General features: G+C 61.0%; 3 protein-coding genes across 5 annotated transcripts; all 3 read right to left on the reverse strand.

The window, feature by feature from the left end:
* Positions 1 to 1870: 1870 nt before the first annotated feature.
* On the reverse strand, positions 1871 to 7159 carry CHRNG (cholinergic receptor nicotinic gamma subunit). Its single transcript, XM_029932892.1, has 12 exons — positions 7105 to 7159; positions 6765 to 6904; positions 6459 to 6503; positions 6183 to 6292; positions 5560 to 5715; positions 4718 to 4815; positions 4228 to 4428; positions 3953 to 4067; positions 3635 to 3749; positions 2708 to 2924; positions 2366 to 2499; positions 1871 to 2093 (listed from the first exon to the last, which is right to left on the reverse strand). The coding sequence occupies exons 1-12, from the start codon at positions 7157 to 7159 to the stop codon at positions 1920 to 1922; spliced, it is 1560 nt and encodes a 519-aa protein (XP_029788752.1). The 3' UTR covers positions 1871 to 1919.
* A 3908-nt stretch (positions 7160 to 11067) lies between these two features.
* CHRND (cholinergic receptor nicotinic delta subunit) lies at positions 11068 to 18653 on the reverse strand. The gene is made up of 13 exons (XM_029932894.1): positions 18602 to 18653; positions 18172 to 18317; positions 17699 to 17743; positions 17114 to 17223; positions 16852 to 17007; positions 16532 to 16641; positions 15370 to 15570; positions 14401 to 14512; positions 14164 to 14278; positions 13157 to 13361; positions 12949 to 13067; positions 12100 to 12283; positions 11068 to 11192 (listed from the first exon to the last, which is right to left on the reverse strand). Exons 1-12 carry the CDS (start codon positions 18651 to 18653, stop codon positions 12101 to 12103), a joined length of 1554 nt encoding a protein of 517 aa, XP_029788754.1. The 3' UTR covers positions 11068 to 11192; position 12100.
* A 536-nt stretch (positions 18654 to 19189) lies between these two features.
* Positions 19190 to 24397, reverse strand: PRSS56 (serine protease 56). Of its 3 annotated transcripts, XM_029932895.1 has the most exons (13): positions 24256 to 24397; positions 23514 to 23651; positions 23085 to 23129; positions 22779 to 22968; positions 22293 to 22392; positions 22045 to 22204; positions 21677 to 21819; positions 21267 to 21429; positions 20906 to 21082; positions 20653 to 20817; positions 20509 to 20571; positions 20036 to 20142; positions 19190 to 19652 (listed from the first exon to the last, which is right to left on the reverse strand). In XM_029932895.1, the coding sequence occupies exons 1-13, from the start codon at positions 24353 to 24355 to the stop codon at positions 19368 to 19370; spliced, it is 1836 nt and encodes a 611-aa protein (XP_029788755.1). In that variant the 5' UTR covers positions 24356 to 24397; the 3' UTR covers positions 19190 to 19367. The 3 variants fall into 3 exon arrangements, with proteins under 3 accessions (XP_029788755.1, XP_029788756.1, XP_029788757.1); XM_029932896.1 differs by lacking the exon at positions 20906 to 21082 and having other exon boundaries at positions 24256 to 24395; XM_029932897.1 differs by lacking the exons at positions 20653 to 20817; positions 20906 to 21082 and having other exon boundaries at positions 24256 to 24396.
* Between the last annotated feature and the right edge of the window lie 3306 nt (positions 24398 to 27703).

Consider the following 27703-nt stretch of genomic DNA (forward strand, 5'->3'; position numbering starts at 1 on the left):
ACTTGTTGTTCATCCTCTCACCGCCGCCGTCGCCACTGCCTCACGGAATGACTTCCGCTCCGCCGGGTCCCCTCCCGCTTAGCGCCCGGTCACTTCCGCCTGCGCCCGGCGCAGCGGAACGTCTGCGCGCTGGGCCCGTGTGGGGCGAAGATCCCGGGCGCCCGCCCTGGGCGGCTGCGCGGAGGCTGGGGCTCCGCGGCCGCTGCGGGTTGCGGGCCTTGGGGCTACGTGGTTTCCTGTCGCCCGCCTGCCCGCCCTCCTGGCGACTCCAGGGAAACAGTTTCCGTCCGAGGCAGCGTCCCGACCCCCCTCCCGCGGCGGCTGGGAGGAAGAGGCAGAGCCGCGTCGCCGACGGTGCGGGCTCCGGACTGCCTGCTTCGTACGGATCCCGACTCACGACCAGTGCGGGCTGCACCAGCCCGGACTCTCCTTTTAACTTCCCGGAGGCCGTTTCCTCTTCTGTTCTGACCATGCTGTATTACAGTACCTGCCTCTTTGTGTTGCCGTGTGGGTCTGACGGGATGATCAGTGTCAGCCGCTAGACACAGCAGCCCTCAATAAGTAGTAGTGTTAGTTTTTGCTTACTTGGGCGAGGAGCTAAAGAGATCCACAGATGGGCCCCCCATCATCAGATTGCTTCCCGGGTCTAAGTCTCTGCCCCGAATGCACAGGGGCAGCATGCAGGTACCCTGGAGTTAATGGAATGAACCTGCTGGTGATTGAGCACCAAAGCCAGCAACCCTATACTTGGGAGAGGGGGGGTTATTTCTGGGGGTTCTCTCCCCTCCCCCAAAGATGTCCCATCGTTAGGTCTTCACGTGGCACTTTCACGTTTTTTAATCACTTTGATCTGCACCTTTGATCCTCTGGTAAAGGTAGCTAGGAACCGAAATCTGTACCCATATGTACAGATAAAATGGTCTCGTCATAATCAGAACTCTGGCGGGAGCTGTGCTCTCAGAGCAGGGCCTTGCCTCTCTCCCAGGAAGACCTCCGCTGGCCATCTTGTCTCCTAAGTGGGGCTGAGCAAAGCTGGTCAGGGTCTCCTTCCAGAAGGCAAAGCCCAGTAGTTCCCTGTTCCCTGCCAGCCTCTCTGCCTAGCTCTTCCTTGTCTTGACCAACCTTTGGCACCAGTGCAAATGTCCTGGTCTTTGAGGAGAGAAGGAAGAGGGGTCTGTTTTCCAGGACATGGAATGAATCTTTCTTGGAATGTCTAGAACTAGGTTGGGAACTCTGAACTCCAAACTTTATTTAGCCTCCAGTGTTCTGAGAAGATTCTCTTGCTCTGGGCCCCAATTTGCTCATCTGAAACATGGGGGAATAGCGACTCTTGCATGAGGACGTGAAGAGCTCTTAACTCTTAAGATCCTTTGTGATCAGTAATAAAAAATGCATATGCGTGGAAAGGTCCCAGGTGCGGGTGAGTATTGGGTACCCATAGCACCCAGAAGACAGGGGAGGGAGATCCCGGCAGGAATGGGCTACTGCCATTCTTTCAAGAGACTGTTGCCTGCTACTCTTCACATCTCTCTTGACTTCCTTTAGGAACCTGTGGGGAACTCATAAAAAGGAAAGAAGGCCCAGGCCTAGAGGGATGGGACTTTGCCTAGCTGGGGACATCGTATAAAACAGAGTCCTTGGGGGCTTCGGAAATGATGGGAGTTGCTAATGCTTTTTGCTGAGATTGCCAGGACTAGGTAGCCAGTGCCACGCAGATGCTGATGCCAACAGCACACCCTGCCCCCATCCGTTCTCAACCACTCCAGGACTCCAGCTCCGTCTCTTTATTTCCCATGCTTTTCTCAGGGCCAGTTGGCTCACAGGGCTCTGAGGGGGCACTTCCCAAAGAGAACGCTCATGATTGGCCATTGAAGAATGCGGCCAATCAGACCTCACAGGGCTTCCGGCAGCAGGGTCGCTCAGTCTGGTGAGGGCAGGTAGGAGCGGGGGTCTCCGGGGAATGGAAGAGGGGGCACCTGGTTGTAGTGGGCCATGAGGAAGATGCCAGCAGTGCCACACACAAAAAGGGAGAGCATGGCCAAGAAGCAGACACGGTCCAGCACACGGCCCACCAAGAACCACTCTTCGCTCCCCTGAGGGTGGGAGGCAGGGTGTGAGATGACCAGCAGTAACAGCAAGCCTGCCCCGGATCGTGGTGCCAGCCCTGGCCATCCAGCAGGCCTCTTATTCTTCATTTCTTTGGGTCCTCACCTACTGCCAGGCCAGAACCTGGCTTCTGCTGTAGTCCCCCCGCCCTGATGGCCCCATTCCGCTTTTTCCATCCCACTGCCCTACCATGGCCCCACCACTTTTCTTGCCCCTGTTTCAAGTCCAAGTCCCTCACTGGGTACTCAGTCCCCCTTACACTGTCAAAGTGGCTTTGCTGGTGCTGGGCAAGGGCAATGAGGTTGCAGGCTTCCACACAGGCCTGGATGGCCGGGGCGGCCTGCTTCAGGCTGCCCCCCAACTCTTGGCTGTGCCCTGGCTCCGGGCCTTTCTCTGTTGAGAGAGGGTAAGGTTTGGGGGTAGAGTGGAAAAGAAATAGTCTGAGAAGGTCGCCTCTCCTGAGTGACCCTAGGGTCTCTCTCCCCGGCCTGGACATTTACCAACACTTATCTGTTGGGCCTGGCGCTGTGGCCGATAGATAGCTCTCCCCATCTGGGGTCCCTGGGGAGGAGTAACCCCAGTGTCACACCTCCTGCCTCACCTAGCTTCTCCAGCACCGCCCTCACCAGCCCATTGCGCTGCCGCTGCTGGAAGAGAAGTTCACTGCGAGGCAGGCAGAGAGCAACCTCTTCCCCAGTCAGGATTGGCCATCCTGGGGAGGAGCCATTCTGTAGCCGGCGCCCCGGGTCTTGGAGAGTCACTGGGACCAGTGGGCGGACGTGCATCCGCAACAGCTGGGGCAGGAGCCGCAGGAACACCTGGAGAGAGGATGTTCTGGGGGGCTCAGCTGCGTAGCCAGCAGACCTGGACGTGTGGGCAGCCAGGTTGGGCTTCAGAGCAAGGACTGGAGGTTGGCACAGAGAGCTCGAGCTACCAGCGGCCCAGAGGCAGCACCTTAGGGACGGTGGCCTGACACTGGCTTGGCTCTTCTGTGCCAGGCACTGAGCCTAGGTCCCCAAACTTGTGGGTACATTGGAATGACCAGGGTACTTGCTGCGCAGGTTTCCCGAGTCCCGCCCCTGCTGTTCCAGCCCAGGCCACCTGAGGTGGGCCTGAGAACCTGCATTTGCAGCAAGGGTCCCAGCTGACTGCTGCGGGTGGGCTTCAGAGCACACAGGCTCAAGACAGGCGGCCTGGGTAGACACACACCTTCTCCTAGCCATGCAACCTCTGGTGAGCTAATTAACCTCTCTGTGCCTCAGTTTCCACATCTGCAGAACAGAGGTGCACCTACCCACCTCGTCGGGGTTTTATGGAGATCAAATGAGTTAATGTGCATAATACACCAGCTACCAGCAAGCACTCGGTATTATCATTAATCCATCCGGGCACATGCTTCAAGATACACGCAGGGCAGGTTTGCTGCTCAGTGTGACAGGTGAACAGGGAGGGGGAAGGGGACGGAGAGGAAGACACATATGAGTGCACTGGACAGGAGGATGCTGGAGTGGGCAGAGAGGGGCCTTGCCTTTCGGACCCCACGGGCCATGGAGTGTGTATGCGGGGACCGCAAAGACACGTTGAGCACGACCACGGCATTCACAACAATGAGGATGGTCACCACCAGGAGGAAGGTCAGGTACCTGCCAGGGTCAGGGAGGTGGGAGGTGGGGCCGGCCCACTGGCACTCCACTTGCAGATGCACCCCCACCCTTAGCAGCTGATTCCCCCAGATCCCTTAGGGTGAGGGGTTGGCATTGAGGACAGGGGGGTGGGAGTGGCAGAAGAGTAGGACCCCGAGTTGCAGGGAGGGGAGGTGGGTGGTGGGCGTGAGGGTCAGCCTTACTTGCTGATCAGTGGCACTGCCTGTGAGGTCTCGGGCACCTTCTTGGCCACAAGGAAGAGGAAGACGGTCTGGGCCAGGAGCACGTTGATGGCGACCGTACACTTCTGGCCCCCCGCTGCCCATAACCAAGAGACCCTCAGAGCAGATCTCAAGTTCCCACCCCACTCCTGGTCCCCGGGACAGGTGGTCTTGTGGGTGGTGTCGCTCTGCGCCCTCCCGGCTAGTCCCTGGGCTGCTGGCCGGGGCCAGAGCTCCCTCCCACGGGCTCCAGGTACCCTTGGCGGGAAGGAAGTAGATGAGAATGGCGACCGAGGAGATGAGCACGCAGGGCGCGATGATGTTGATGGCGTAGAAGAGGGGCTTGCGCTGGATGAGCAGGTAGAAGACCACCTTCTGGTGGCCCGCCTCCTCGGCGGGGGCTGCCGCGTCCAGCAGCATCTTGGCCGGCCGGTGCCGGATGGCCCACTCCCCGTTTTCTGCGGGCAGCAGGCCAGGGTGAGCGCTGGGAGCGCGGGCTGTGGCCTGACAGCGAGGCGGCCAGCGTGGCCCCAAAGCGGTGCCGCCGAGGGAGGGAAGTAGCAGGGGACACTGGATATCTGACCCTCCTCCCTCCAAAATCCGAGACATTATCACGGGGAAAGCAGAACTTTGCTGGGTCTTTAAAAAAAAATCCCAGCTTTCTTCTTGGGTTACACGGGAGGGGGGTCTGAACCGAATCTGGCCCTGCCCTGGAGGCCAGGCCCAACAGGGGTCCTGGGAGGTTACCCGTGAAGGCCTCAGGGTCGATGAAAATCCACTCTATGGTCTGCCCGTCTTCCTGGCTAAGCTGCAGATTGATCTCATTGGTGCTGTAGGTCTGGGACCTGGGAGATGGGGGTGGGGGATACACTTGAGGGTGTGTAGATCCACCTTCAAGGTCACGTAGACAGTCATCCTAGGGCAACTGTGGGCTGTATTGCCTCAAAAAGTCCAGCTGGGAATTCCTGAGTTCTCCACAGAACCCTGGCCATGAGATGGGGGCCTGGAAGGGGACCTGGGCTCCCTGGAGGTCAGGGAGGTCGTTTTCCAGGGCCAACAGGCTGCAGCTCAGTGCATGTCACTGATGTTAAGGGCCCAAGGCCACTCCGTTCCTCCCTTCCACTGCCTCCAGGGCAGGAGGGGCCAATGATTAGAGAGAACACAGTCTGTGCGGCTCAACTCTGTTCAGGAGGGCTTCTAAAGTACGGAATCCCCTCACACAGACCTCCTTTCCCCCATTTCTGGGTGAGGAGATCTCGGCCTCCACCTCTCCGCGGGTGTGGAGTGTGGCGTCTTGTGTGTGGGTAGCACTCGTGTGTGCACGCGGGCACCTCGTGGCATGTGAATGCCTTCCTGCCCACCAGCCCCAGCCATCGATTCCTCCCTTGGGGCATAGGCAGGGAAACTGAGGCAGCGAAGGGGGATGAGCGAGGGGACTGCAGCTTAGCCGGGAGGGACGCGGGCATCAGCTGTCTGGCCGCCCCACCCCCAGCTGGAGCCGTGCCCCTGGCGAGAAGCCTTGAGTCCCCCACCGAGCCCAGCCCCTTGTGGGGCAGATCTGCACCCGCACCCCCTGTTAATGGCCTCACTGGAAGACAAGGGAGCAGTTCTGCCAGTCGAAGGGGAAGTAGGTGACCGAGACGGGGCAGGAGGAGCGGAAGATGGCGGGCGGCAGCCAGTAGACGCATCCGTCAGGGGACACCAGCACGTTGCAGTAGAGGGCCACCTCGAACACGCCGTCCACGCTGTACACAGGCCAGGCCTCAAGGCTGGGGGCTCACGTCCCCGCAGCCCCGGCTTGGCCGGGTCCCGCACCACAGGCCTGCCCGTGTCCTGCGTGGTTGGGGCCTGGGGACACCAGCCCTTCCTGGCCACACAGGGTCCACTACCTCCCCGCCAGCAGTCTCCCCGCTGCTCCCAGCCCAGGCCTCCTTGTCTACCTCCTGGTCACCTTCTATAGAAGCTGTCCTCACCCCCATCAGAGAGAGGGTCGCAGCCCAGCTGACGACGGAGCTCAGAGGAGACGGAACCGGGTCAAGAAGCAGGTCTGCAGGCCAGGCCCTACCCTCAGCAGCACCTGCTTCGTCCTGTATTTCCCTGCCCCCCAAAAGGGGGCCTGGACTCTCCCCATTTCCCCAGTAACCCCCTTGTCCTACTGGGCCCTGTCCTCGGGTCATTTTGTACCCCCGCCCCTGCCCGCACTCCTCCTCACTTGTTCTCCAGCACGACATCCGGCCGCCACACCATGGTGGACGGCACCCTCAGCACCCACAGGCCTTCATAGTCTTGGGGGTCCCAGCGCAGGCGATAGTCACACCACTGCTGCAGGGTGAGCGGGGTTGCCAGGCCCCTGCTCTCCGCGGAGTCACCCCTCCCCAGCAGAGGCAGGGAGGGGCGGGGGGGGGGAGGCAGGCAGCTCCAAGGGCCTTGGGACTCCAGGCTGGGGGGAGCCTGATCCAGGGTAAAGGACTTCCCGGTGGCCTCTTACCATCTCTATCCAGACGTTGGTGGTGAGGGCCTCCTCTCGCTCATTCTGGGGGTTCAGAACAGAGGCTTGAGACCCCATCGCTTGCCGTCTCTGGTTGTTAGTCCCTACAGACCCCCACTGGGCACTATGGGACCCCAGCCTCTTGGGCATCCTTCATGGGGATTTTCCAGCTCCCCAGCGTCTCCCCTATGGAGTTGTTGCCCCTCCTGGCTGCTAGAGCCATTCCCTTCCTCTCCCCAGCAGGTCCCGGGGGCCGGGGGCACTGGGTCTCCGCCTCCCTCACTGTCCTACAAGGCTGCGTCTCACCAGGGAGATGAGGTTGGTGAGCGTGAGCTTCAGGCTGACGTTGACCACATCCGAGTCTCGTTCTGCGGGCCTCAGGTGGGGGTTGTAGCCGCGCATCAGGTCCGCAAGCAGACGCTCCTCCTGGTTCCGGCCTTGGGCTCCTGCAACGGACAGCAGTGAGCCTGGGAGTGGGGGCTTTGGGGCAGGAAGAGGGAGGGGTCACAGGAGGGTGCGATGTGGAGAGGTAGGGAACTAGAGGTGCAGGGCAGGCTCCAATAGTCCTCCCGACCCTCCAGCCCCTGAGGCCTTGGATCTCTGCTCCAGGCCTTCCCAGGCTCCTGACCCCCCGTCCGGCCCGCACCCAGGCAGACAGCCAGCAGCGGCAGGAGGAGCAGCGGCCCCCGGCCCCGGCGCATGGTGCTGCAGCTCTGCGTTGACGTTGGGAGAGCTGCGCAGGGTAGAGATGTAGACTCCGGGTCTCATGTAACAGCCCATGCTCCCACCCCAGCAGGCCCGGCCAGGCCAGCCAGGCCCCACCAGCTGTCTGACCACAACGCTGTCAGCTGTTCCAAGATGGACAAAATGCCAAGCTCGGGTTACCTGGGCTGGGGAGAGGACAGAGGGGCCCCATCTGCCCCAACAGAGATAGCTCAGCCCCCGTTCCCACTCTCTGACTCTGCCGGCCCAGCCCGTGGCGGGAGGGGTGGGGGGTGGTGGGAGACACAGCCAGGGACAGACAGGTGTGGGAGGGAGGCAGAGTGTGAGGAAGCGCCCTGAATTGGGCTCCCTCCTTCTGCTCCCTCCAGTGGGCCAGGATTTGGGGAGGTTTAGAGGGGTGTTCTGTACCCATGCTTCTCGTGACATGGTTGGGGACCACAAACCTGTCCCATCAACCTAGCAGTTTCATGGGTTCCTCCACAAGCCCAGACACTGGGGGTGAGCCTGAGAGGGAGATGCCCTATGTCCATGGGGCGGGGGGGGGCGCTGATACCTTAATGCAAATTAGGGTAGTCTTCAGGGTCCTTCCGGTACCTGAACTTCAGGTAGTTCAGGGTCCTCCCGGGCTCTGAGGCATGGGACATGGGCCTGGTGAACTTCAGAGGAGGGAGGGCTGAGGAGGATCTGGGGCTTGGGGCTCTTGGGAACAGAACAGGCCCTGAATAGGGGCTCCTGAGTGTGGCCTCAGTATCTCTTAAATTATCCACCGACTAAGGGAGTCCCCAGCACGTGGCAGGCACAGGGCTAGGCATGCAGCAGGGGGCTGCGAGGGAGACAGAGATAAGCCTGAGGGCTCACAGGAACTCAGAGTTCATTCAGTAAGGCAGGCAGACAAGATCAAGGTTGTGGTTCCCAGGGAGTCAGATGGGGGGACCCGGAAGGGCCAGAAAACACATTCCATCTGCTTTGTAGTTTGAGGTCAGGGAAAGGGTGGGGCTGAGGCTGGTCTAGGAGCCAAGGGCCCTGATGACGCCTGCCTGCTGTGACCATGACCGTGGGCTCCGGCCACCTGTCTTTTGACCATCTATTCCAAGCAGACAGGTCAGGATGTCCCAGTAAATTTGCAAGATGAATGCAGCTTCGCGTAAGTGCCACCCACCCTTGAACATCCTGGGGGACAGGGAGGTGGAGGCCTCTGAGGGCTGGAGGAAAAACGCCCCTGCCTCCTCCCCTACAAACAAATGAGGGCTCCAGCATTTCACCATGTGTCAGTAAACTGGAAATCAGCCTTCTACTCTCTATCCTTGGAGATCCGTATGTGAGGTTGGCTCAGACCCCAGCCTCCATAGCCACAAATCCCTCCCGTCTGTCCTCACCAGAACTCTGGGATCAGGGGGACAGTGGTGGTGGCACCTGCCTTCCCTGGTCATCTACTTGTATCCTTGTGTTCAGTCCTGCTCTGAGTCCCACCCCTAAGCATTGCTCTCACCGCACATCTAGGTGTGAGGCCCCCTTTCCCTGAGGTTACAAAGCCAGGCGCCCCTTCTCCCTAGTCTGCCCGTTGGTCCTCCCCAGACTCAGTTCCCTCACCCGTTTTGCAGAGCAGAACCTCTCCCCTGTCCCCAAGACCACACTTTGGCAAGACCATTAATGGCTCTGGACCACCTATTCACGTCCTCCGACCCCTCCTCCCCAGGCAGCGGTGGTCCGGCTGTTGGCTCTAACATTTCTGATTCTGCCTTTCCCCTTCCCTACAAGTGTTGGGGAGGGAAAAGGACGATGATGGAGCGTGACTCTCCTCTGGTATGAATTACGCCCTGTCCCTACGTATGAAGACATTTCAACTCCTGTTTTTTTTTGCCTTCTCTCTGCTGCAGGAGGGGCAGGAGAGACCCAAGCTCTCCCTGGAGTTCCCAGGAGGGCGGGTCAGCTGCAGAGTTGGGGGTTTGTCTTGAAGGGGTTGGGGGGTGTGTGGAACCATTAAGAGAAAATCTTCTGCAGACATTATTTGTGTTTAGTAACTACTCCCCCTTTGTCACCTTCTATTCTGGAGGCTGGAAAAGTGGAATGCTCAACTCCCAAGCTCCCTTTTGGACAGGGGTGGCCACGTGATAACATCCTGACCTGTGGGATGTCTGTAGAAGTTGGCTAAGGGGCTTCAGGAGAGAGCTTTCGCTTCCTGATCAAAGGGGTCAGAAATGGCCGGGCCCTTTCCTGGCTTGAACACAGATGCGAAGTGCAGATCTCTGGCAGTGAGCTTGCAACCTGGGCAGCAAGCGTGAGGGTGAAGCCAACATGCTAAGGAGGGAGGGCTGGGTGGAGAGCAGAGCCTGGGTCCCTGGGAGCTTTGTGGGACAGCCGAGCAATGTGGCAACCACCGCCTTGGGATCTTATTACACAGCAAAGAGGAAGCCTTATTTGTTTGAACTGCAGTCCTTTGGGTTTCTGTTCCTTGCAGCCCAGTGCATCCGTAACAGATTCATTGCTGTTTGCAGGAGGGTGCGTAGCCCTGTGGGCCTGGGGAGAGTGTGTAGGGACACCCTTTGGTTTCATGGGAAGCTGTGAACCCCTACAGAGGGGACCAGAGCTGACAGCACTCTGAGGCTGCAGTGCTGGAGGAATGGGTGCTGTTGGGGGTCTCTCTGTAACCCTGGGACACTGTGCAAGGGGCACCCTTGGTCGGGTGTGGCATTTTGGGTGGTCTTCTCTGGAAGGTTCACTGCCACCTGAGCAGGGCCTGACCCAGAGGATTCACCTGGCAGTTGTCAACAGTGCCATTGTGTGGCAGAGAGAAGCAAGGAGAGTGGCTGAGGGCTCTGATTCAGGGCCTCTCCTCTTGGTGCTTGGATGGGGACCCTCCCCCAGCGGACAATTCCAGGGAAGTCTCAGACTTCCTGCTCATCCGAAGGGGTGAGTCCAAGCCACTCTCTCTCTCCAGAGGGACAAAATTAAAGATTTGTACCTTGAATCTGTGCATGGTTCCTATCGGAAGCCAGAAGTAACCAGGGTCAGTTTTGCTGTCAAGTGGTTTGTCTTTTGGTCATTTCCACTGAAAGACTAAAAATCTCACCTCATGTTAACCTGGGCCAATGAGGTCACCAACTCCCTCTGAGGGAGAGGGGTGGATCTGTGAAGACCTTCAGTATGATCAAGCAGGAGGTGAATAATTGGACTCCAATCTGCCCACAGGCACCCCCGCCAGCCTTGGACATGGGAGACCACAGGCCCATACCCTGTGACTCAGGCCCACATCTGAGGAATGAGTTAAATAACCACCCCTTAAATTTGTAGACACGTGTAAGTACCTTTAGGCCTACTAGCAAATTCTATTTTCACAACCCCTCACAGATGGGACTTATTATACACACACATTTTGTTGATGGGAAAACAGCTAACAGATGAGGGTGGCTCACCCAAGATCACCCCGCTGGTGTCACAAAGCACCCCAAAACTCTGTCTCTTAAAACAGCAAACATTTGCTAGCCCACACAGATTCTGAGGCATCCAGGAATCCAGGAGAGTTCAGCTGGGTGGCTCTGGCTCAAGACCTGAGGGGCTGTGCCCAAGATGGTCACCAGGGCTGTGATCTCATCTGAAGGCCCCGCTGGGGCTGGAGGGTCCACTTCCCAAGGTCACACGTGTGGCTGCGGGCAGAGAGCTTTGGTCCCTTGCTGTGTGGGCCTCTGCACAGGGCTGCTCTCCATGCCAGCTGCTTCCCCAGGGCGACAGGTCCAACTAGAAGCAAGAGTGATGGAGCAGGAGCAGAGCAGGTGCTGCAGTGTCCTTTAGAGCCTAATCTTGGAGCTGCACCCCATCATTCCTCCTCATTCTGTTGGTCCCACAGACCAAGTCTGGTACGGTGTGGGAGGAGGCTCCGCGCGGTGTGGATTCCAGGAGATGGGGATCACTGGGGTTATCTAGGAGGTAGGCTCCCAGGCATCTGCAGCCTCAGCCTTTTGCCCTTGGGACAGGATTGTTGGGGGGCTTCTTTTGGGGGTAGAGTTGTCAAATCTGGCAAATAAAAATACAGGATGCCCAGTTAAGTTTGAATTTCAGATACACAATGAATAATTTTTTGGTAAAAGTATGTCCCAAATATTGTATGGAAGCCCCACTTTGGAGAGGAGAATAGGTGTCAACAGGGGACACTCCTTGGGGGAGGGCTGAGTTCTGGGGCTCTAGGATTGAGCGTAGGACCCCAAGTTGATAAGGTGGCCTCTGGCCGCTGTGGGTGCTGAGCCTGACCCTGGTCCTCGGCTTCCCTGAGGGACCCAGACAGCGTCACCAAGGCAGAAAGGGCCAGGGGAGGCCATTCTGCAGCCCCGGTGCCCCCACCCCTGCAGAAAGCCTCCTTCCTAAGGAGAGGGAGGTGCCCCCCTCGGCTCCAGGTGGGGCCTCAGAAGCTGAAGGCTGAGGGATTGTTGAGAGGACGGTGGTGAGCGAGCAGGGAAGTGAAGGCACAGGGTCCCACCTGCTCTCTCCTCACCCGGGCACAGGGAGGCAAGAAGTGGCCTCTGCCTTTCTGACTCCTCACAGAAGAGTCCTAAAAGGCCAGCCTGAGTGGCATCCTCCCTGGCCCCTGAGCCAGCCCCTTCCCCCCTCCTCAAATTGTCCTGCTCTGACCGCCAGCCGGTGTCCACTCTCAGACCCCCTCGGCGGCTCCTGTCTCTAGTTGCGGAGGACCGTGGTTGGGGAGGCTTCTCCCTTCCTTCCTCACTCTCAGGAAGGCCCAGCTCGTCCTGCCCAGCCCTGCAGGACCCGCTGGACCCGAGCCGCAGGGCCAGAAGTTGGCCTTCCCAGGAAGAGCTTGTCTTCTCTCAGACATCCCTGGCCTCATGACCGCCCCCCGCGCCCCCCCCCCCCCGGCCTGACCCGGAGGCTGCCTGGGACTTGGGCCAGCAGGGCAGGGCAGGCCTACCCTAGATGAAGCGCTTATCGTCCTCGTGGTAGGAGAAGGGGTCCCCGGGGAAGGGCTGAGGCGGAGGCTGGTTGTAGGCGCCCTGCAGGAAGATCCAGGCCGTGCCCACCACCATGATGGGTGTCACCACAAACAGGCAGAGTCGGTCCACTGTGCGGGCCACTCGGTTCCAGCAGTCCTTCTCCTGGGGGCAGGGGACAGAGACACTGGGGGTGGGGAAGGGCCTCAAACCACAGCGCCACACCCCGAGATGGGGCCGGTGACAGGCATGGCCTGGGTGTATCTGCCGGCATGGCCTTCTGTGGATGGGATGGGCTCGTGGGTCCCCAGCAGGGCCCAGGCCCCCCTGAAAGCCAAGGTCTCTGCCTGTCCCTTCTCACCCCACTGGAGGGCTCCAGGGGCTGCAGACGAGCTGGGGGTGCCTGGAGCCCCTCTCAGGGGGCTAACGACCGTAAATCATCCCCTCTCCTCTCTCTTTGCCCCTCCCAGTTAGCCCATACACGAACTGGAAAATGGTGCCCCTTTCTCAAGAGCAAAGTTTTAAAAGTCACGTGATCTTGAACAACCCGCTAAGGCTGCCTCTGAAATGTCTGAGTCCTTTTGCCGTATCGGACTTGGAGTTGAGCAGGACAGAAAATGGATGGCAGCTGGGACAAAGAAGGGGCCCTAAGGGAGCTGTGTGCCTGGCCCAGTGCGCTGCTCTGAGGCCCAGGTAGGGGCTCTCCCTCCCGGGGCGCCGGGAGTCTGCACCCACCGTGGACTCCATCTAAGTCGGTGTGTGTCTCGGCGGGGGCCGAGCCCCTGTGAGACGCGAGACCCCCCACGTGTGGCAGTCCCGCGGCTCCTCACCTCATTGTAGTTGTTCTGGTCCCTCAGGTGGCTGACGATGAAGTTGGCTCCGTCCACAGCAGGCCTCAGCTCACTGAAGAGCTCCTGCTGCGCTTGCTCAGAGCCTGCTGGCGGCCGGCCTGTGGGGTCCAGGCCAGAGGGGGGCGTGAGGCCCGGCCCCAGCCCGCCTCCCACAGAGGATCCAGCTCCCAAGCCACAGGGGACCCACGTGCGGTGGTGAGGCGCCGGACCAGCCCGTGCCGCTCTGACTGCTTCTCGAACATGAGGTCACTGCGGGACTTGAGCAAGAAATACTCCTCGGCCTTGGAGATGTAGCCCAGGGAGCTGCTCCTCCGGATGAGAGCCCCCGGGCCCGGCCCGGCCTCTGCGGGGCGCGACATGTGCAGGAGTTCGGGCAGGGTCTCCAGGAAGAGCTGCAGCAGGTGGGGGGAGGGGGGCACAGGAAGGCTATTTTACGGACACGGGCCACCTTCACACACCCAAGCATCCATGACTCCGTCCCTGGCTGCCACAAAGTGGTCCCGGGTCTGACGCTGTCATCCATCCCCCCTCCCCTCCCTTCCCCCACGGATAGACACTTAGGTCCCTCATTACTCAGCACAAAGCACAGCGCATTTGTTGAGAATGAATTATGTGTGAAACACAAAAAAGTAGGAAAAATGCCCCGAATGCGGAGCTCTCGTCTTCAAATTCGAACGACCAAACAGGTCACTAAGGCACCTCAGCCATCCCAGAATAGCTCCCAGCCCACAGGGGCCAAGAGGCAAGGACGGCCACCTCCTGGGGACGCTGTCCCCACATTCCTTGCCTTCTTCCTAATGGGAGTGTAACACGCATCCAGTAGACGGAGCAAATCTTAAGTGTAGAGCCAGATGGAGTGTTACAGACGCACTCAACTGCGTAAATGCCACCCAGGTGCGAGAGCCACCGAACCCCGCCCCCAGGGCTCCCTCGAGGCTCCTCCCGGCACTTCCTACCACCCCAGGGGCAATCCCCATCCTGATTTCTACCACTGAAGGCTGGTGCTGCCTGACCTTGAACTTCAGAGGGAGAAAAGTGTGCAGCCTGTGCTCTTTAGCGTCTGGCTCCTTTCAAGTCCCCGCGTGCTAGGAGAGCCGCCCACGCCCGTGGCAGCCTGTGGCACTCCCCTGCGTGAGCACACTCCCCTGCAGAGGGACAGCTGGACCACTCCAGCTTTTGGCCTACAGCCCTCACCTTCTTGACCCTGTCAGACAGCACGTGGGTGCTGGGTGTGCGAAAGTGGATGTTGAGCACGATGACACAGATCACGACCACCAAGGCCACCAGCACCATGCCGAAGAGCAGGAACCTGTGGGCACATGCTCAGCCTGGAGCCCGTGGGGCAGGGCGTGGCCTGGCGAGCCGCCCTGCGGGTATTAGGGCAGGGCAGGGTGAAGAGGGGCGTGGCAGGTGAAGCTAGCCATCACTCACTTGCCGATGAGGGGGATGGCCATGGACGTGGCGGGCAGCCGCTTGGAGATGAGCAGCAGGAAGACGGACTGGGCCAGGAGCACTGAGATGGCCATTGATGTCTTCTCGCCACCTGGGAGAGCCCGTGCTTAGCCGCTACCTCTGGTCTTGACCCCAGCAGGCCCCCCGGTGGCCCCTTGACCACTCTTCACAATGCCATGGTACCTTGATTCACATCGTGGGCCGTGGAGCTAGAGGGGCAGGGTTCGAATCCCAGCTCTGCCACTTACTGGCTGGGTGACCTTGGGCAAAGAGCCTAACCTCTCTGTGCCTCAGTTTTCTCAGCTGCCAAATAGTGTGAGGACACAGTGAGAGAGTGTTAAACGCTCATCACTCTGCCAGGCACTGGGCAAGTGCTCAGTGAACACTGGCCATGGCCATCACTGTCAGGTGTCCCTGCCACCTCCCCCATCACAGATCCGTGTGTCCCACCCTGTCCAGAAAGCTTCAGGACATCCTCACAGCACCAAATCATACCCCAGCTCCTAGGCCTCTACCCAGAGACCCCTGGAAATCCTGTTATCCCCTCACTGGTGGATGGTCTTCTGTGTGTCAGGCCCATGGTCACCACGTTTCCCAGGCCCATGGTCACATGTGGTGACCAGGACAGACCTGTTCTGCTCTGACAGGGAGACTGTCTAGAGGTTCTCCATGGGGTCCTTGGGAAGGCTGCTGTGAGAAGCAGAAGCAGGGTCCAAGAGGGACTGTCCATTTGGGGGTATTGGACGGGGTCACAAAACCCTCCCCTTGGCTGCCCCCCCCCCCCGTGCCTGGACCCTGGGCAGGGAGCCTCCGGAGTGGTGACCCCGCTGTGGCTCCCGGAGGAGGGGAGGGGAGGGCTGGGGGGGCCCCTGCGCAGATGCCCTCAGGGAGAGGGAGAGGGGGAGGCTGCCCCACGCGGCCCGGGAGCTGGGCCAGGTTCAGGCTCACTGTCAGCCGGCAGGTAGAAGACCAGGTTGATCATGAAGGAGATGAGGACGCAGGGCACCAGGATGTTGACGACATAGAAGAGGGGCTTGCGGCGGATGATGAGGTAGAAGGTGACAGACTGGTGGCCGGGACTGTCCAGCGGGACACTGGGGTCCACGTTGATCTTGGCTGGCCTGTGCACTATCTCCCACTCCCCATTCTCTGAGGAGGGCAGGAGGACACCTTGGTGTCAGGCCAGGCAAGCGGGCCAGGGTGGCGGTGGGGAAGGTCAGTCTGGGGGGGGGGGGCTGGGCGGAGCGAGCCAGCCCGAGGGCACGTGAGAGGAGGGGTTAGGTTCTGTTGGTGGGCGTCTTTCCCTGGGGGTTGGGAAGGAGGCTTCAATCTGAAAGGGGGAAGTTCTCCTCTGGGAGTGGGGTTTTTTTTTTTTAATTGTTGCCATTGCTCTTTTTTTTTTTTTTGAAAATACAGAAGCTGAGGCTGTATATAGTTCAAATAAGGAGTCTTAGAGACAATGATGCAGTGAGAGGAAGACCAATGCCACGCTCCCAAGCCCGGTGGTGTAGCTGCCTTGGGACCAGTGTGCTGTAGGTCTTCTCTCTGCTGAACAGGGGTGTGCGCAGGGGGTGGGGGGAGGGGGTGTCCCACAGAAGATCTGAGTCTGGTCCTAGATAGCAGTGGGGGGGCGTCGGTAGGGGGCGACATACACATATGGACGATGGATCGCCAAAGCCCCGACCACACCTCTGGGCTTACTCGGTACAGGAGACTAACTACTCCCCTCATTTGTCAGCTACATCCATCCCTGGGGACTCTGTCCGGACCCAGGAGCGTCTTCTGGTCTGGGCAGAAGAAGGGTTGGGGCACTGGCCCCCTGTTTGTCTCTGCCTTTGGGACACAATCCCCTCCGGTTGGACTTTCTTTCCTTTCAATGTGCTAGATTTGTGTCGGTAAGTATGTCTCCTGTGTTTCTCTGTGTGACGGTATGTGTTCATCCGTGTGCCTGTATGTCCACGTTCCAGGTGTGTGTGCACACACGTGCCTCTCTGGCAGGGGCATGTGTGTCCCAGTGTGTTTGTGTGTGTGGCGGGGGGGGGGGGGGTGTATCCACAGGTGTGTGTCCTCATGAGGGGCCCGCCCACCCACCAGCGGCTACTCTCAGCACCTGTGAAGCCCGCAGGGTCGATTTCAATCCACTCCACAGGGTAGACGCGGCCCTCTTTTTCCTCTTGCTTCAGACTCAGGGTGACCTCCTTGGCCGTGTACTTGAGTGAACTGGGGAAGGCAGTGGGTAGAGAGGGTGGTCCTCAGCCGCTGGCTGTGGCCACTGATGGCAGAAAGGCTAGGACAGGAGGCTGGTCAGAGGCATTGGAGTGGGTATGGGGGGGGCGCTCATCAGGACCGAGGATGCTGCATGCACTTCTCCCAGCCCCAGGCAGCATGCCCTGGGGACAGGGGTGGCTGCCCTGGGGAGAGTGGGTGCACCTGAACTTGAGGGAGCAGTTCTGCCAGTCGAAGGGGAAGTAGGTGACGGAGATGGGGCAGGAGGAGCGGAAGATGGCGGGCGGCAGCCAGTACACATAGCCCGTGGGGTTGACGAGCACATTGCAGGCGTAGGAGATCTGGAAGGAGCCGTCATTGCTGAGGGACAAGGACAAGGGCCACCATGAATGCCAGCCAGCTTGGAGCTGGCAGAGTTGGGGGAGGCAGAGGGAAGAGGGCATGCCAGGCAGGGTTGTGGCTCAACTTGTTCTCCAGCACTATATCTGGGAGCCACAGCAAGTCAGAGGGCAGGCGCAAGACATGGATATTTCCAAATTCTTCAGCGTTCCACCGCAGCCTGGGGTCTGTCCAGCCCTGGAAACCCGAAAGCTATGTCAGCAGTAGGCTCTGCTGCTGTCCAGGCTCTCCTCACTTCCCTGGGGGAAGACTGGACAGGGTCTGGGAACTATGACAGAAGAGGTTTGGGGGAGGTGGGTACAGAGTTAGGACTCAGGTCTGTCATGTACAGCTGTATAGAATGTACACTGCACAACAAAGGGAGTGCTTTTCACTGTGGACGTAGAAGATTTCTGTCTATATTAGGAACTTCTGATGGATGGCAGAAGAGTGTTTTCTAATAAAATCAGAACACTGTGACAATTTTGCCTGGATAAAGAATCCCAATCCACCTGAAGTCTCTATCTGAGCTTGTGGCTGTCCAGGCCGCTGGACCTGTGGGTGGGAGTCAGCTCCTCCTGGAGGCCAGGGGGCTCCCCTCCTGGAGATCCCTACGTGGAAGGGAGCACAGCGGAGCACGGATGCTGCCCCCCCACCCCACCACGCTCCTTACGTGCTCAATCCACACGTTGGTGGTGAGGGTCTCCTCAACTTCTTTCTGTAATCACATGAGAGGACTGTCCCCCAGGCCCGCGTCGCTCTTTCACCTGCACACACTCACCAGGCAGCCACCCAGGGGGGCACGGCGATTGGACTGACCAGACTCCTGGCCCCGGCACTCACTGTCAGGACGGGCTGGGCAGACCAAGGGGCAGGGGGGCACGTACCCTCTGAAGTGTGTCGTGGGTCTGACATGGGGCCCACCCCAGAGCTGCAGCCGGAGGGGAAGGGGCATCAGCTCAAGGCCTACGGGCGGCACTGAACTTGGAGAACGCTGGAGCATGTTTCCCCGGGAGAGGGGCTACCACAGGCCAGCCTGGGACCTTGAACTTCCTCCGTGGCCATCCCAGTCCAGGAGACAGCCGGGCCTCCAGGAAGCTGTCCCTGCCCTCAGGTCCCTAGCGCAGCCACAGACGGGCCCCTCACCAGGGAGATGAGGTTGGAGAGCGTGAGGGCGAGGGAGACCTGCACACTCTCATCCTTGTGAGCCACCGGCCGGAGCTCCTTGTTGTAGCCTTTCTCTTCAAACAGGTGCCGAATCAGCCGCTCCTCCTGGTTCAGGCCCCAGCTGCCTGGGGAGGGAGAGGAACAGGGAGGGGGCACTGGGGGGCGGCGGACCGGGAAGAGGGCTGCCGTGAAATCCTGCTAGGTCACGGTGCTGAGCTGAGCGGGGGGAGATCCAACCACTCCCCAGGAAGGGGTCCTGGTGGTCAGCCCCTCCAGGGAGAAATGGCAGTGGGGGTGGGAGCTGGGCCTGGGGGGCACCAGGCAGGAGGAGTAGGAGGGGACCATGCAGTAGAGACCCTGGGTGCAAGTCCTGAGGGACCCTTCGGGGCAGGGTCATGCCCACTCTTACCACACACGGCCAGGGCAGCCAGCAGCCCCAGCATCAACAGCGGCCCCTCCATCCTGTCCCTTTGACCGGGTCTTGTGGCTGCCCCTCCGGTCCACAGGGCTGGGGAATGTGGGTGGGTAGAAGAGGGGACAGGTGCAGGGGTGGGGGTGGGGGAAGGGGAGTGCAAAGGGAAGAGGCAGCCGGAAACGCAATCTGACACCCCTGGGCATGGCTGCTGGGTAGAAAACCCAAGCAGGTGACACGGGGGTGGGGACAAGGACTGGCTGCTGGGCCAGAGCCCAAGGACATGGGACAAAGATCCCAGGCTGGGATTTTATGCCATTAGCAGTAGGGCTGGGGGGGGGGTGGGTAGAGGCACTGGACCCTGGGGGCAGTGCTGGCCAGCATGCATAGGGGACTGGTGACAGGTCAGCTGTCACTGTTTCTTGCAGTGGGGAGCAGACAAGCATGCTGAGATGGGGGCTTAGCAGCATCTCTCCAGCGTCTCCGTGACCTCCGCCAACTGCTTCTGGGGGCTGGGCCCTGTCTGGCCCTGTCTACTGTCCCCCATTCAGTTCTTATCCCAAGAAAGCTCCAGAGTCATTGCCATAGATCATAAATAATGTTTATTGAATCAGCTGTGATTTTCTGATGGTACATCTGGGAAGACACACGGACCCAGGCCCCCCCGCCCCCCACACCCGGCTGACTGTGGCTGTGACACTGTGATCAGAGGAGCCCCTGGGAGCAGGAGGTCCTGCCCAGGGGCTAGGGGTCCAGATGTAATTCATGGCCCCCTGGCTGAAGGAATCTGAGGGCTCAGTGGGTGATGCCCCTTCCGCTCCGGCCCCCCACTCTGCCTTGCACCCATCTGGGGTCCCGCTGCCTCTGCCAGGGCAGCCGAGCGGAAGGCATGCAGGGCCTGCACCAGCAGACGGGGGAGGCTGCGGGCCATCGTGGCTGGCTCCAGGCCCACCAGGCCGCCGAAGACCACGTGCCGGTCCCCCAAGCCCGCCCGCACCCAGGCTCGGAAGAGGCCGCTCAGGGTCTTGGAGCCCAGATCTGCCAGGACCTGCAGAGGGAGAATTGGGGCCCACAGTCCCACGCGTGGGCTCCCTCCTTCTGGCCCCCAGAAACTCTCACCCAGACCCGCTCCCCTCCCCAGCTCCCAATCCCGCACACTTCCGGCTCACTTGGACACCCCCACATACCCTTTCACTCACCTCTCCACCACACCTTCACCTCCACCCCACCCAGCACCCCAGCTTACACACAGCTGCCCTCCCCACTCCTTTCTCCCACAACACCCCTACTTCCACCCCAAGCTACTGGGGGGCAGTTCCTCCCTCTCGGTGGGGAGATGCCCTTCTGTCCCCCCCCCCCAACCTACTAAGGTGGACCCAGATCAGCTTTCTGAGGCCACTGTGAGTGAACGTGGGAAGCCTGAGGACCTACCTCATGAAAGTCCATGGCCAAGTGCTCTGATGGGACCTGCAGGATCCAGGCATGGGCGCCTTGAAGGGTGGCCAACTTCTGTTGCAGCGTCTCCAGCCCAGGGCAGCCTGCAGGAAGGGGAGAGGTCCTGGGAATCACAGAAAACTGACACCAGCAAGGAGCTGGGAGTGGGATTCCCACCAGGACCTCACGATGGCTTCCCTGTGGGCACATTTCTTCTCATGCTAGACATGGGGAAACTGAGGTTCAGCAAAAGGTCTCTGCTGACACTGAGGGGACCCCAAAGCCAGAAGTCTTCCCAAAGAGTCATCCTCCCTACTGCGGGGTGGTGGGGGTCGGGTGAGGAGAGTTAGTCTGCCGGTTGGCCCCTGGGGTGGGTAACCGCTTCCCAGCGCAGACCTCGGGAGAATCCCCGCAGGGTGGCCCCTTGGCCCGCGCCTTTCCCGGAAAAGACCGGCAGGGGGCGTCCTTACCGCTCGCTTCCTCTCGCGGCTCCGGTGTCCGCTTCGGGAACCTCGCTCCTGCAGCCCGCGATCCTGGGGAGACGCAGGGTCAGGGGATCGCCTCCGCCGCGCGGAGTGGGGGTGCGGGGGCCGGAATGCGAAGGCGCGGGGTACCTGGGTGCAGCCGCTGCTCGCGGGCGGGGTGCCTGGGAGGCTCTAGGAGCGACAGAGCGGGGCGAGCCAGGCCCGGGGCCAGGCGCCGCATCCCTGGGCTCGGGCCGAGCAGGTCCTGAGCGCCCCGCAGCAGGCCCAGGAGGGTGTGCGCCAGCGAGCGCAGCTCTGCGGGCAGGACAAGGGTCCGGACGGAGGTCAGTTGGGGGACCAGGTCCCCTGACCCCCACGGCCCTGCCCTGGGAACGGGACTGACCGCATCGCCTCCGGCGCTGCAGGCACTGCTGGTGCGCCAGGCGCGCACAGGCGACCGCGGGCCCCGGGCACACGCGGGAGTAGAAGGCGCAGGGCGGGGCGGAGTCTGCCTGCGGCTCCCCGGGCGGGTCCCAGGCCAGAAGCTCCCTGCAGCTGGGTTCCCGGCCGGAGGGCGTTGCTGCAGGGGTCGACGGGACCATCTCAGCCCCGGCTTTGGGCCCGAGTCCCCGCAGCCCTCCCCTGAAGGGAGACAGGCTTTCTTGACGCCCTAAGGGGCTAGGGGAGGGCGGGCCGAAGACCGGCTGCTCCCGGGCTGTTAGCGGCACACTTCCGGGACAGGGGACTAGGAACGGGGCGCTCACCGCTCATCTGCTCCTGGAGCCAGTCCTTGAACACGGCCACGCGAGTGTAGACTCCGGGCTTCCCTGGCTCTCCGCATCCGTCCCCCCAGGAGGTGACCCCGTACAGCACCTCCCTGGGGCGGGGGCCAGGCTCAGAACAGGTCAGGGGGCCTCCAGAGTCACCCTGCGGGACCCGAGTCAAAAGAGAGGGTGCTACATTGACCTGCCCCTCATATGCCGGCTTTACACTTGGCAGGGTGAGGCAGCTGTGAGTTGGGGGGGGGAGGGGGTTACCACTCTTGTACCCATTTTAGCCATGAGGACATAGAAGCTCAGAAGGCTGAATGACAGCCTGACTGTGGAAGGAAAGAGGCTGCCATCTCCCTGGGAAACAGTCCACCCACCACCCTCCAATCAGTCAGGGCTCATACCTGGCAGGAATCGATGCCCCCGGCCAGGTAGCCCGCACAGAGCATGCTGCTGGGGTGCAGCTCGGACCCCAAGGCCCGTCTGCAGGTGTCAGCACTGAGCAGGGGCACTCGGGCCTCCCTGACCGCCTCAGCCTCCGGCCCGTCTGGAGGGAAGTGGTGGAGGGCTCAGGCCTGCAGGGCAGGAGCCTCGCTTCCAGGGTCTTCCAGAGGCCCCCGCCCTCCTTGATTCCTCCCCCTTTGCAAGACTAGGCAGCATTTTGCAAAGGAAGGAAGTCAGATTCCTTACGCCCCGGCCTTCCAAAACCCCATCACCCTAGCACCCCATTCTTCTCACTCACACTCGGGTCTCGCCCGGGACTGTCCCATACCTTCGAAAAGGGCCCCCCAGCCCGCGATGGCGCAAGCTGTGCCGGCGGGTGGCTCCCGGGGCCCCTGGGGCAGGCACACAGGGCGCACCGCCCCTGCCCAGCTCACCGGCGTCCACAGCTGCACCAGGGCCAGGTCGTTGTGGAAGGTCCGCGGGTCAAACTGCGGAGGGGGTGGCGTCGCAATGTCAATGAGGCGTGGGGTCGGGGTGCTGTTCTCAACTCGGAGAGCCTGGGGACTGTCCTCTCACCTTGGGGTGGGGCAAGATGCGGTTCACCGGCACCTCCTCCGCTTGCTCCCCTCGGGGCTCCTCGGCCAGCGTCACCGTCCACAGAAGCTCGTTCTGGGCGCTGCAGGGCGAACGGCGGGTGATACGCAGGACAAGGGTGCAGCGGGTCCCTTGGAGACCCCGCCCTTCGCCCACAGGCACCACCCAGCAAGCCCGCACGCCGGGCTCCTTCTCCGCTATTTCTTGCGGGGCAGGGAGGGTGGGCTAGGGCGCGGCGGTGGGTGGTCCCCAGGAGCCCCCCCACTCCCAGCGGGAGGGTGGTCCCCTGATACCCGCTCCCAGGCTGGGCGGCGTGGGCGCCTTGAGGCCCGGAGCGGGCAGGGAGGTGGTGGCCGCCAGGGGGCAGCAGAGACCGGCCCTCGCACGTGTCGCCCGCCCGCAGACCCTGGAAGCGCGGGACCGAGCGTTGGGGATCTGGGCTGGTCAGGCGCCTGGGGCCGAACGTACCCCGCGAAGCAGTGCGCCGCGGTGAGTACCCAGGACGCCGCCACCAGGACGCCACCGCACAGAGGCTGTCCCCCGAGTTGCAGCCTCACCAGCCAGGGCCAGGCCCCGGGCGGTGCAGCGCTACCCCCGACGATGCGGCCGTGGGCTCGCGTCACGTTGACCGGGCTCGGGCGCCTCTCGCCACACGGCCCTAGAAAGGTGGCATCGGCGTCACAAGGGACAAGTCCTTGCCGCCCTCACCCTCGAGGCCCTTCCAGCGTTCACCCTGCCCCCAGCCCAAACCCCCTCAAGCCCTTTCAGCCTTACCTGGCGCAGCTGGTTGCTGAGGTTGTGGTCTAGGACGCGCAGGTCCTGGGGAGACACAGACCTCTGAGTCTCCCTGCTACCCTCCCACCTGCCTGCAGCCCAGGCAGAGCCCGGGCCCTCCCTCTCTGCCCTGCCGCTCCCGTTCTGTTACTGCACCGCCCCCCCCCCCCCCCCCCCCCCCGCAGCCGGCAGGGTCCATTTCAGCAGCCTTCAACTTCTCATTGTCACCAAATGAGCCCAGACGTCCCTGCCCTGCCTCACTCGCCCCGTGCCCCATGCCTGGCGTGCCCTTGCCGCTTGGACAGACCTTCTCAAGCACTGTCGCTGTTGCAGTCCCACCTAGTTTCTGTCCCCGAGAGGGAGTCCGGTCTGGAGGGGAGGGGTGGGGTGGGCAGGACAGCGGGGCGCCGGTAGTCAGTGCGAGCTCACCGGGGCACGGGGCCGTGTGGTTCGCGCAGCCTCTGCACTCGTGGAGTCTGTGCTGGATCTCCATTGCCACTCGATTTACTGCCCACTGGGCGCTCCTCTGGGCAGCCTGCAGCGCTTTTGTCCCTTGGGCTGACAGGGCTGCTGGGACAGAGGGAACAGTCGTGCGGGGCTGGGGAAAGACCTCCCTGAGCCTGCCTTGGGAGTCAGGGGGGCACAGGTCAGGCTCCAGGAGCAACCAGGGCAGTATGGGGATGAGAGACCCCCAGGGGACTGAGGGCCAAGCACCCGGAGCAGGTGGCCCCAGGTTCTCACCCCACTTGAACTGAGCTGGAGCTGGAATCTTCGAAGAGGGACTTTCCTTAAAAGCCTTGAAGGAGAAACAGCATCCCAAAGATACAGACATCACAAAACTCAGGCTTCTTGACAAAATAACTGTTGTTAAGTTGCCCACCTTTGGGCCCAGAATGAAGAGATGCCAGCCTGGACCCCTTCCTCCTGCTAAACCCCGAACTGTCGCCAAAGCACACCACTTGGCAGTGCTCGCCAGGCCTCCTTCCCTTGGCCCCCTCCCCTTCCCCCTCCCTCTCCCACCTGTGCCTCCGTTTCTGTCCCCCTCTCCCAGCAGGGCTGGCAGAAGGAGCCAAAGGTCTCAGTGAGTGGGGGGTGGCAAGGTCATGTCCCTGACCCACTTCCTCTGTGCCCCTCCCCCCTCTGCCGCCCCCTCGGAGCAGCGCAGGCTCACCTTGCAGGGTGCTGGGGGGCAGGTGCAGGTACAGTGGGTGCCCATCGACAGACGGTGGGGCTGGGAAGGGCAGCAGCAGCAGCAGCACAGGCGGCAGCATGGTGGCCAAGAGCCGGGGCGCACGACCGGGTTCTCTCCCCCTCAGGGTCCGCCCTCTAGGTGCTTATCCTTGGGCGTCTGCCTCCTCCTGCCCCTCTGCCCCTGGGTGCTGAATTCCTGTCCCTCAAATCATCTGACTCTGTCCTCAGGCATCAAAATCACTGGCTTCCCCCGGTAGGTCCCTCACCTGGCCCTTAACTCCCGGGAGTCCACAGGGGACTGGGGCTTGGGGGGCTATATAGAGGACAGACTGGGGGGGTACTAGGGAGGGGGGCCAGGGTTGGGGGAGGGATCGGGGTAGGGGGCTCGACCCTCACCTTTGAAGTCCCATGGTCCCAGCTCGAGGCCCCCCTTCTGTCAAAGGAGCCCTTGTCTCTGCGGCTCCATCAAAGGGGCCTGGACAGGCCAGAAGAGCTGACGGTTGGGCTGGGGGCCAGGCAGAGGGGGGCTGGTGGGCAGGGGCTGGCCCTGTCTCTCTCTGAGGCTCCGGTTGGGGGGGGGATTCCCATCTGCTTCTATTCCCTGAGGAGTTTAGGCCTGTGCTGGGGGCAGACGCTCCTGGAGGGAGGAGGGCAGGGGGTGTGTGAGGGTCCTGGGGAGCCCCACCCCCTGAGGAGGTGCCCGAGCTGCCAGCCCCTGTGCCCCTAATTGCTTGGCAGCGTCTCTCCCCGATGTAGCCATTTCTAAAGATGATCAAAGCGCCCTAATTAGCGCCGTAATTGCCGCACTGGGGGTAGTGGGGTGGGAAGAGGCAAAGGCAGGCCCCGCGAGGAAGGCAGACATGAAAGGCCCCACCAGTGGCCCAGTTTGGGTAGGACCGGCCCCAGCAGCTTCTGACGCTCTCCCAGACCCCCTGCCCCTATGCAGCGCTCGCTCGGCCTGACCAGCATTGTTCTCGGTCGCTATGACCCTGATCTGGCAGGAGGGAATCTTCTGGAGTCTCACGGGAGGGGCCACCAACAAGCAGCTCTCCTGGGACCAGGCTCCCACCTGGGGCAGAGAGGAGGTGCCCTTCTGCCCCCACAGAATGTTCTGAGGCCAAGAAAAAGGATCTTGGCACCCCAGTGCATGCTGGTGAGCCAGGGTGGCCTTGGCAAGCCTGGTGCCCTCCCAAAGCGAGTTCTGGGTTCTGTCATGAGGTTGTCCCTATAACACATTGTCCTTTCTTCTCCAGCCCTTTCTCCTTCTGTGCAGGTGGACGGGCCTCTGATGAGAATGCGCCTCCCTTCGTAAGACAGAGCCCCAGACCTGTGGAGATAAGCCTTGAGCCGGGGGGGCGGGCAGGGGTGATGGGTGAGACGCAGGGAAGGGGGGCAGCCAAATCTGGCTGCTTCTCCAACTTCTTCCTTCTAGGCCCCTGGCCAGCAGAGAATGTGCACAGCCTCTTTTTCCTCTCGGAAACTCTCTTCCTCGTTGATCACCGAGATGCCCCATCATTTTGGTCCCCCCCCCCCCGTGCCCCCCGCCTCCTTGAGTGCTGGCTGCAAAGAGGTTCCCACCCCCTGGAGGCCCATTGGAGGTTGCCACCCGCCCAGTGTTGTGCTAAAGTTGCTCATATTGGCTCTGGAGAGGGGAACACTGACATCTCTTCCCAGGTCTGCGCCGGGTGCCATTACATTGGTAGCTTGAAACCAGCCACTGTGGGAGTATTTACACCACGGAAACCAGCACCCAGGACAAATCAGAACCCCCTCCCTCGCCTCCCCCCAGAGCCAGGTCAACATTAGCCAGCACACCACCACACAGGCCCCTTTCCCCTCCCTGGTCACCACTGCACCTCCTGAAGAGAATACCTCTGGATCAGGAATCCATGAAATAGTGTCTCAGTGCGGGTTATTGTGAGAGTCTGGTTATAAAGTTGGAAAGTACTTGTTTCATCAGAATATCTATCTGTCTCAATGGGATGTATGTCTAGATAGAGGATATCCTTTTATTTTTTTTACTTTTTAAAAATGTTTATTTACTTTTGAGAGAGAGAGAGAGAGAGAGAGAGCATGAGCGGAGCAGAGAGAGGGAGACACAGCATCCAAAGCAGCTCCAGGCTCTGAGCTGTCAGCACAGAGCCAGATGCAGGGCTCGAACTCAGAAACTGTTAGATTGTGACCTGAGCTGAGGTCGGACACTCAACTGACTGAGCCCTCCAGGTGCCCTGGGATGTCTATTTTCTTTTCCACTATCTCCAAATTCTTGGCAGAAAGGGTGTTAACTCTCAACACAGCCTATACTCAAAGCATAAACAGAGGTGTGAGAAAGGGTCCAAAGCGATTATCTGTGGTTCCAAGAAAGACTCCCCCAAAGCGGGGGCCCTACAAAGCAGAGAAGGTGGTCAGAAAGCCTCATTGGCCCCTGGGTGGAGAGGCCTACACTTCAGGCCACCCTGAGCTCCTCCCAGGACGGAGCCCCCTGTGGCCGCTCCCACTGGGGAATTCTGCCAGGAGGGGTGCCCCTCCTCTGCATTTGGCACCTGGGTCCCTCAGCTACTTGGATCCTGGTGGGACAGGCCAGAGCCTCTGAGCCATCCGGCCCTCCCCCTCTTTCTGCCTCTGCTAGTCTTCAAGGACTGCGGTGGGAGGCCTAAAAAGACCAGGAGCTGCTGGTCTGTTTACTGCCCCTCCACAAGCGTGGATTGTGATTCACTCGACCCCTCCCGCCTCCAGGCTTTTCCGCACCCATCGCCAGCCAGGGCCCTCTCCTCCCCTCCATGCACACCCCAAGTCTGGTCTGTTTCATCCACTTCCTCAGGTTGCCTCTTGAGAACCAGGTCAATTTGGTTGATTATTGGTGATGGGTCCTTCTGGTCCTCCTTGGTCTCTTCCGCCGGAATGGCCACTGTCCCCTCTTCTCTGCCACATCCCCTTCTTCAGAGAAGTCGCTGCTTTGCTGCGGGCTGTACGGCAGAAACTTTCCTGTCCCCAGGGGCTCGGTCTCCCACAGGCTAGTTGAGTGGCAGACCCTCCCAGACCTGCTTGTCACTGCAGGGCGCACAGCAGGTCACTGTCAGACCCACATCCTCCCCACAGGCCTTCGTCCACGTGGAGAGGAGAAAAGGCAGGGCACCTGGGATGGGGGCCTTGGGGCCTGCACAGATTTGGGGAGACAGCACCTTCCCTCACTTCTGTGGCAGAGGCGGAAGGAGGGGGCAGGGTCCCCGGAAGGATGAAGGAACCCCTTGTTCAGCACGCAGGGGCGCTGGCAGGGGGGACAGGCTGGCGTTTCAGTGTCGTCCTGGAGCTCAGCTTAGCCAGAGGACCCGCTGTGCTTCTTCAGGGGGCTCCTGAAGGGACGGTGGGGTGGGGGCTGCTGAGTGAGGAGAGGCTGATACCCCTACCCCGAGGTTCCTGGTCCTGCA

The sequence above is a fragment of the Suricata suricatta genome, chromosome 3 (genome assembly GCF_006229205.1).
Source record: "Suricata suricatta isolate VVHF042 chromosome 3, meerkat_22Aug2017_6uvM2_HiC, whole genome shotgun sequence".
Lineage (NCBI taxonomy): Eukaryota > Metazoa > Chordata > Mammalia > Carnivora > Herpestidae > Suricata > Suricata suricatta.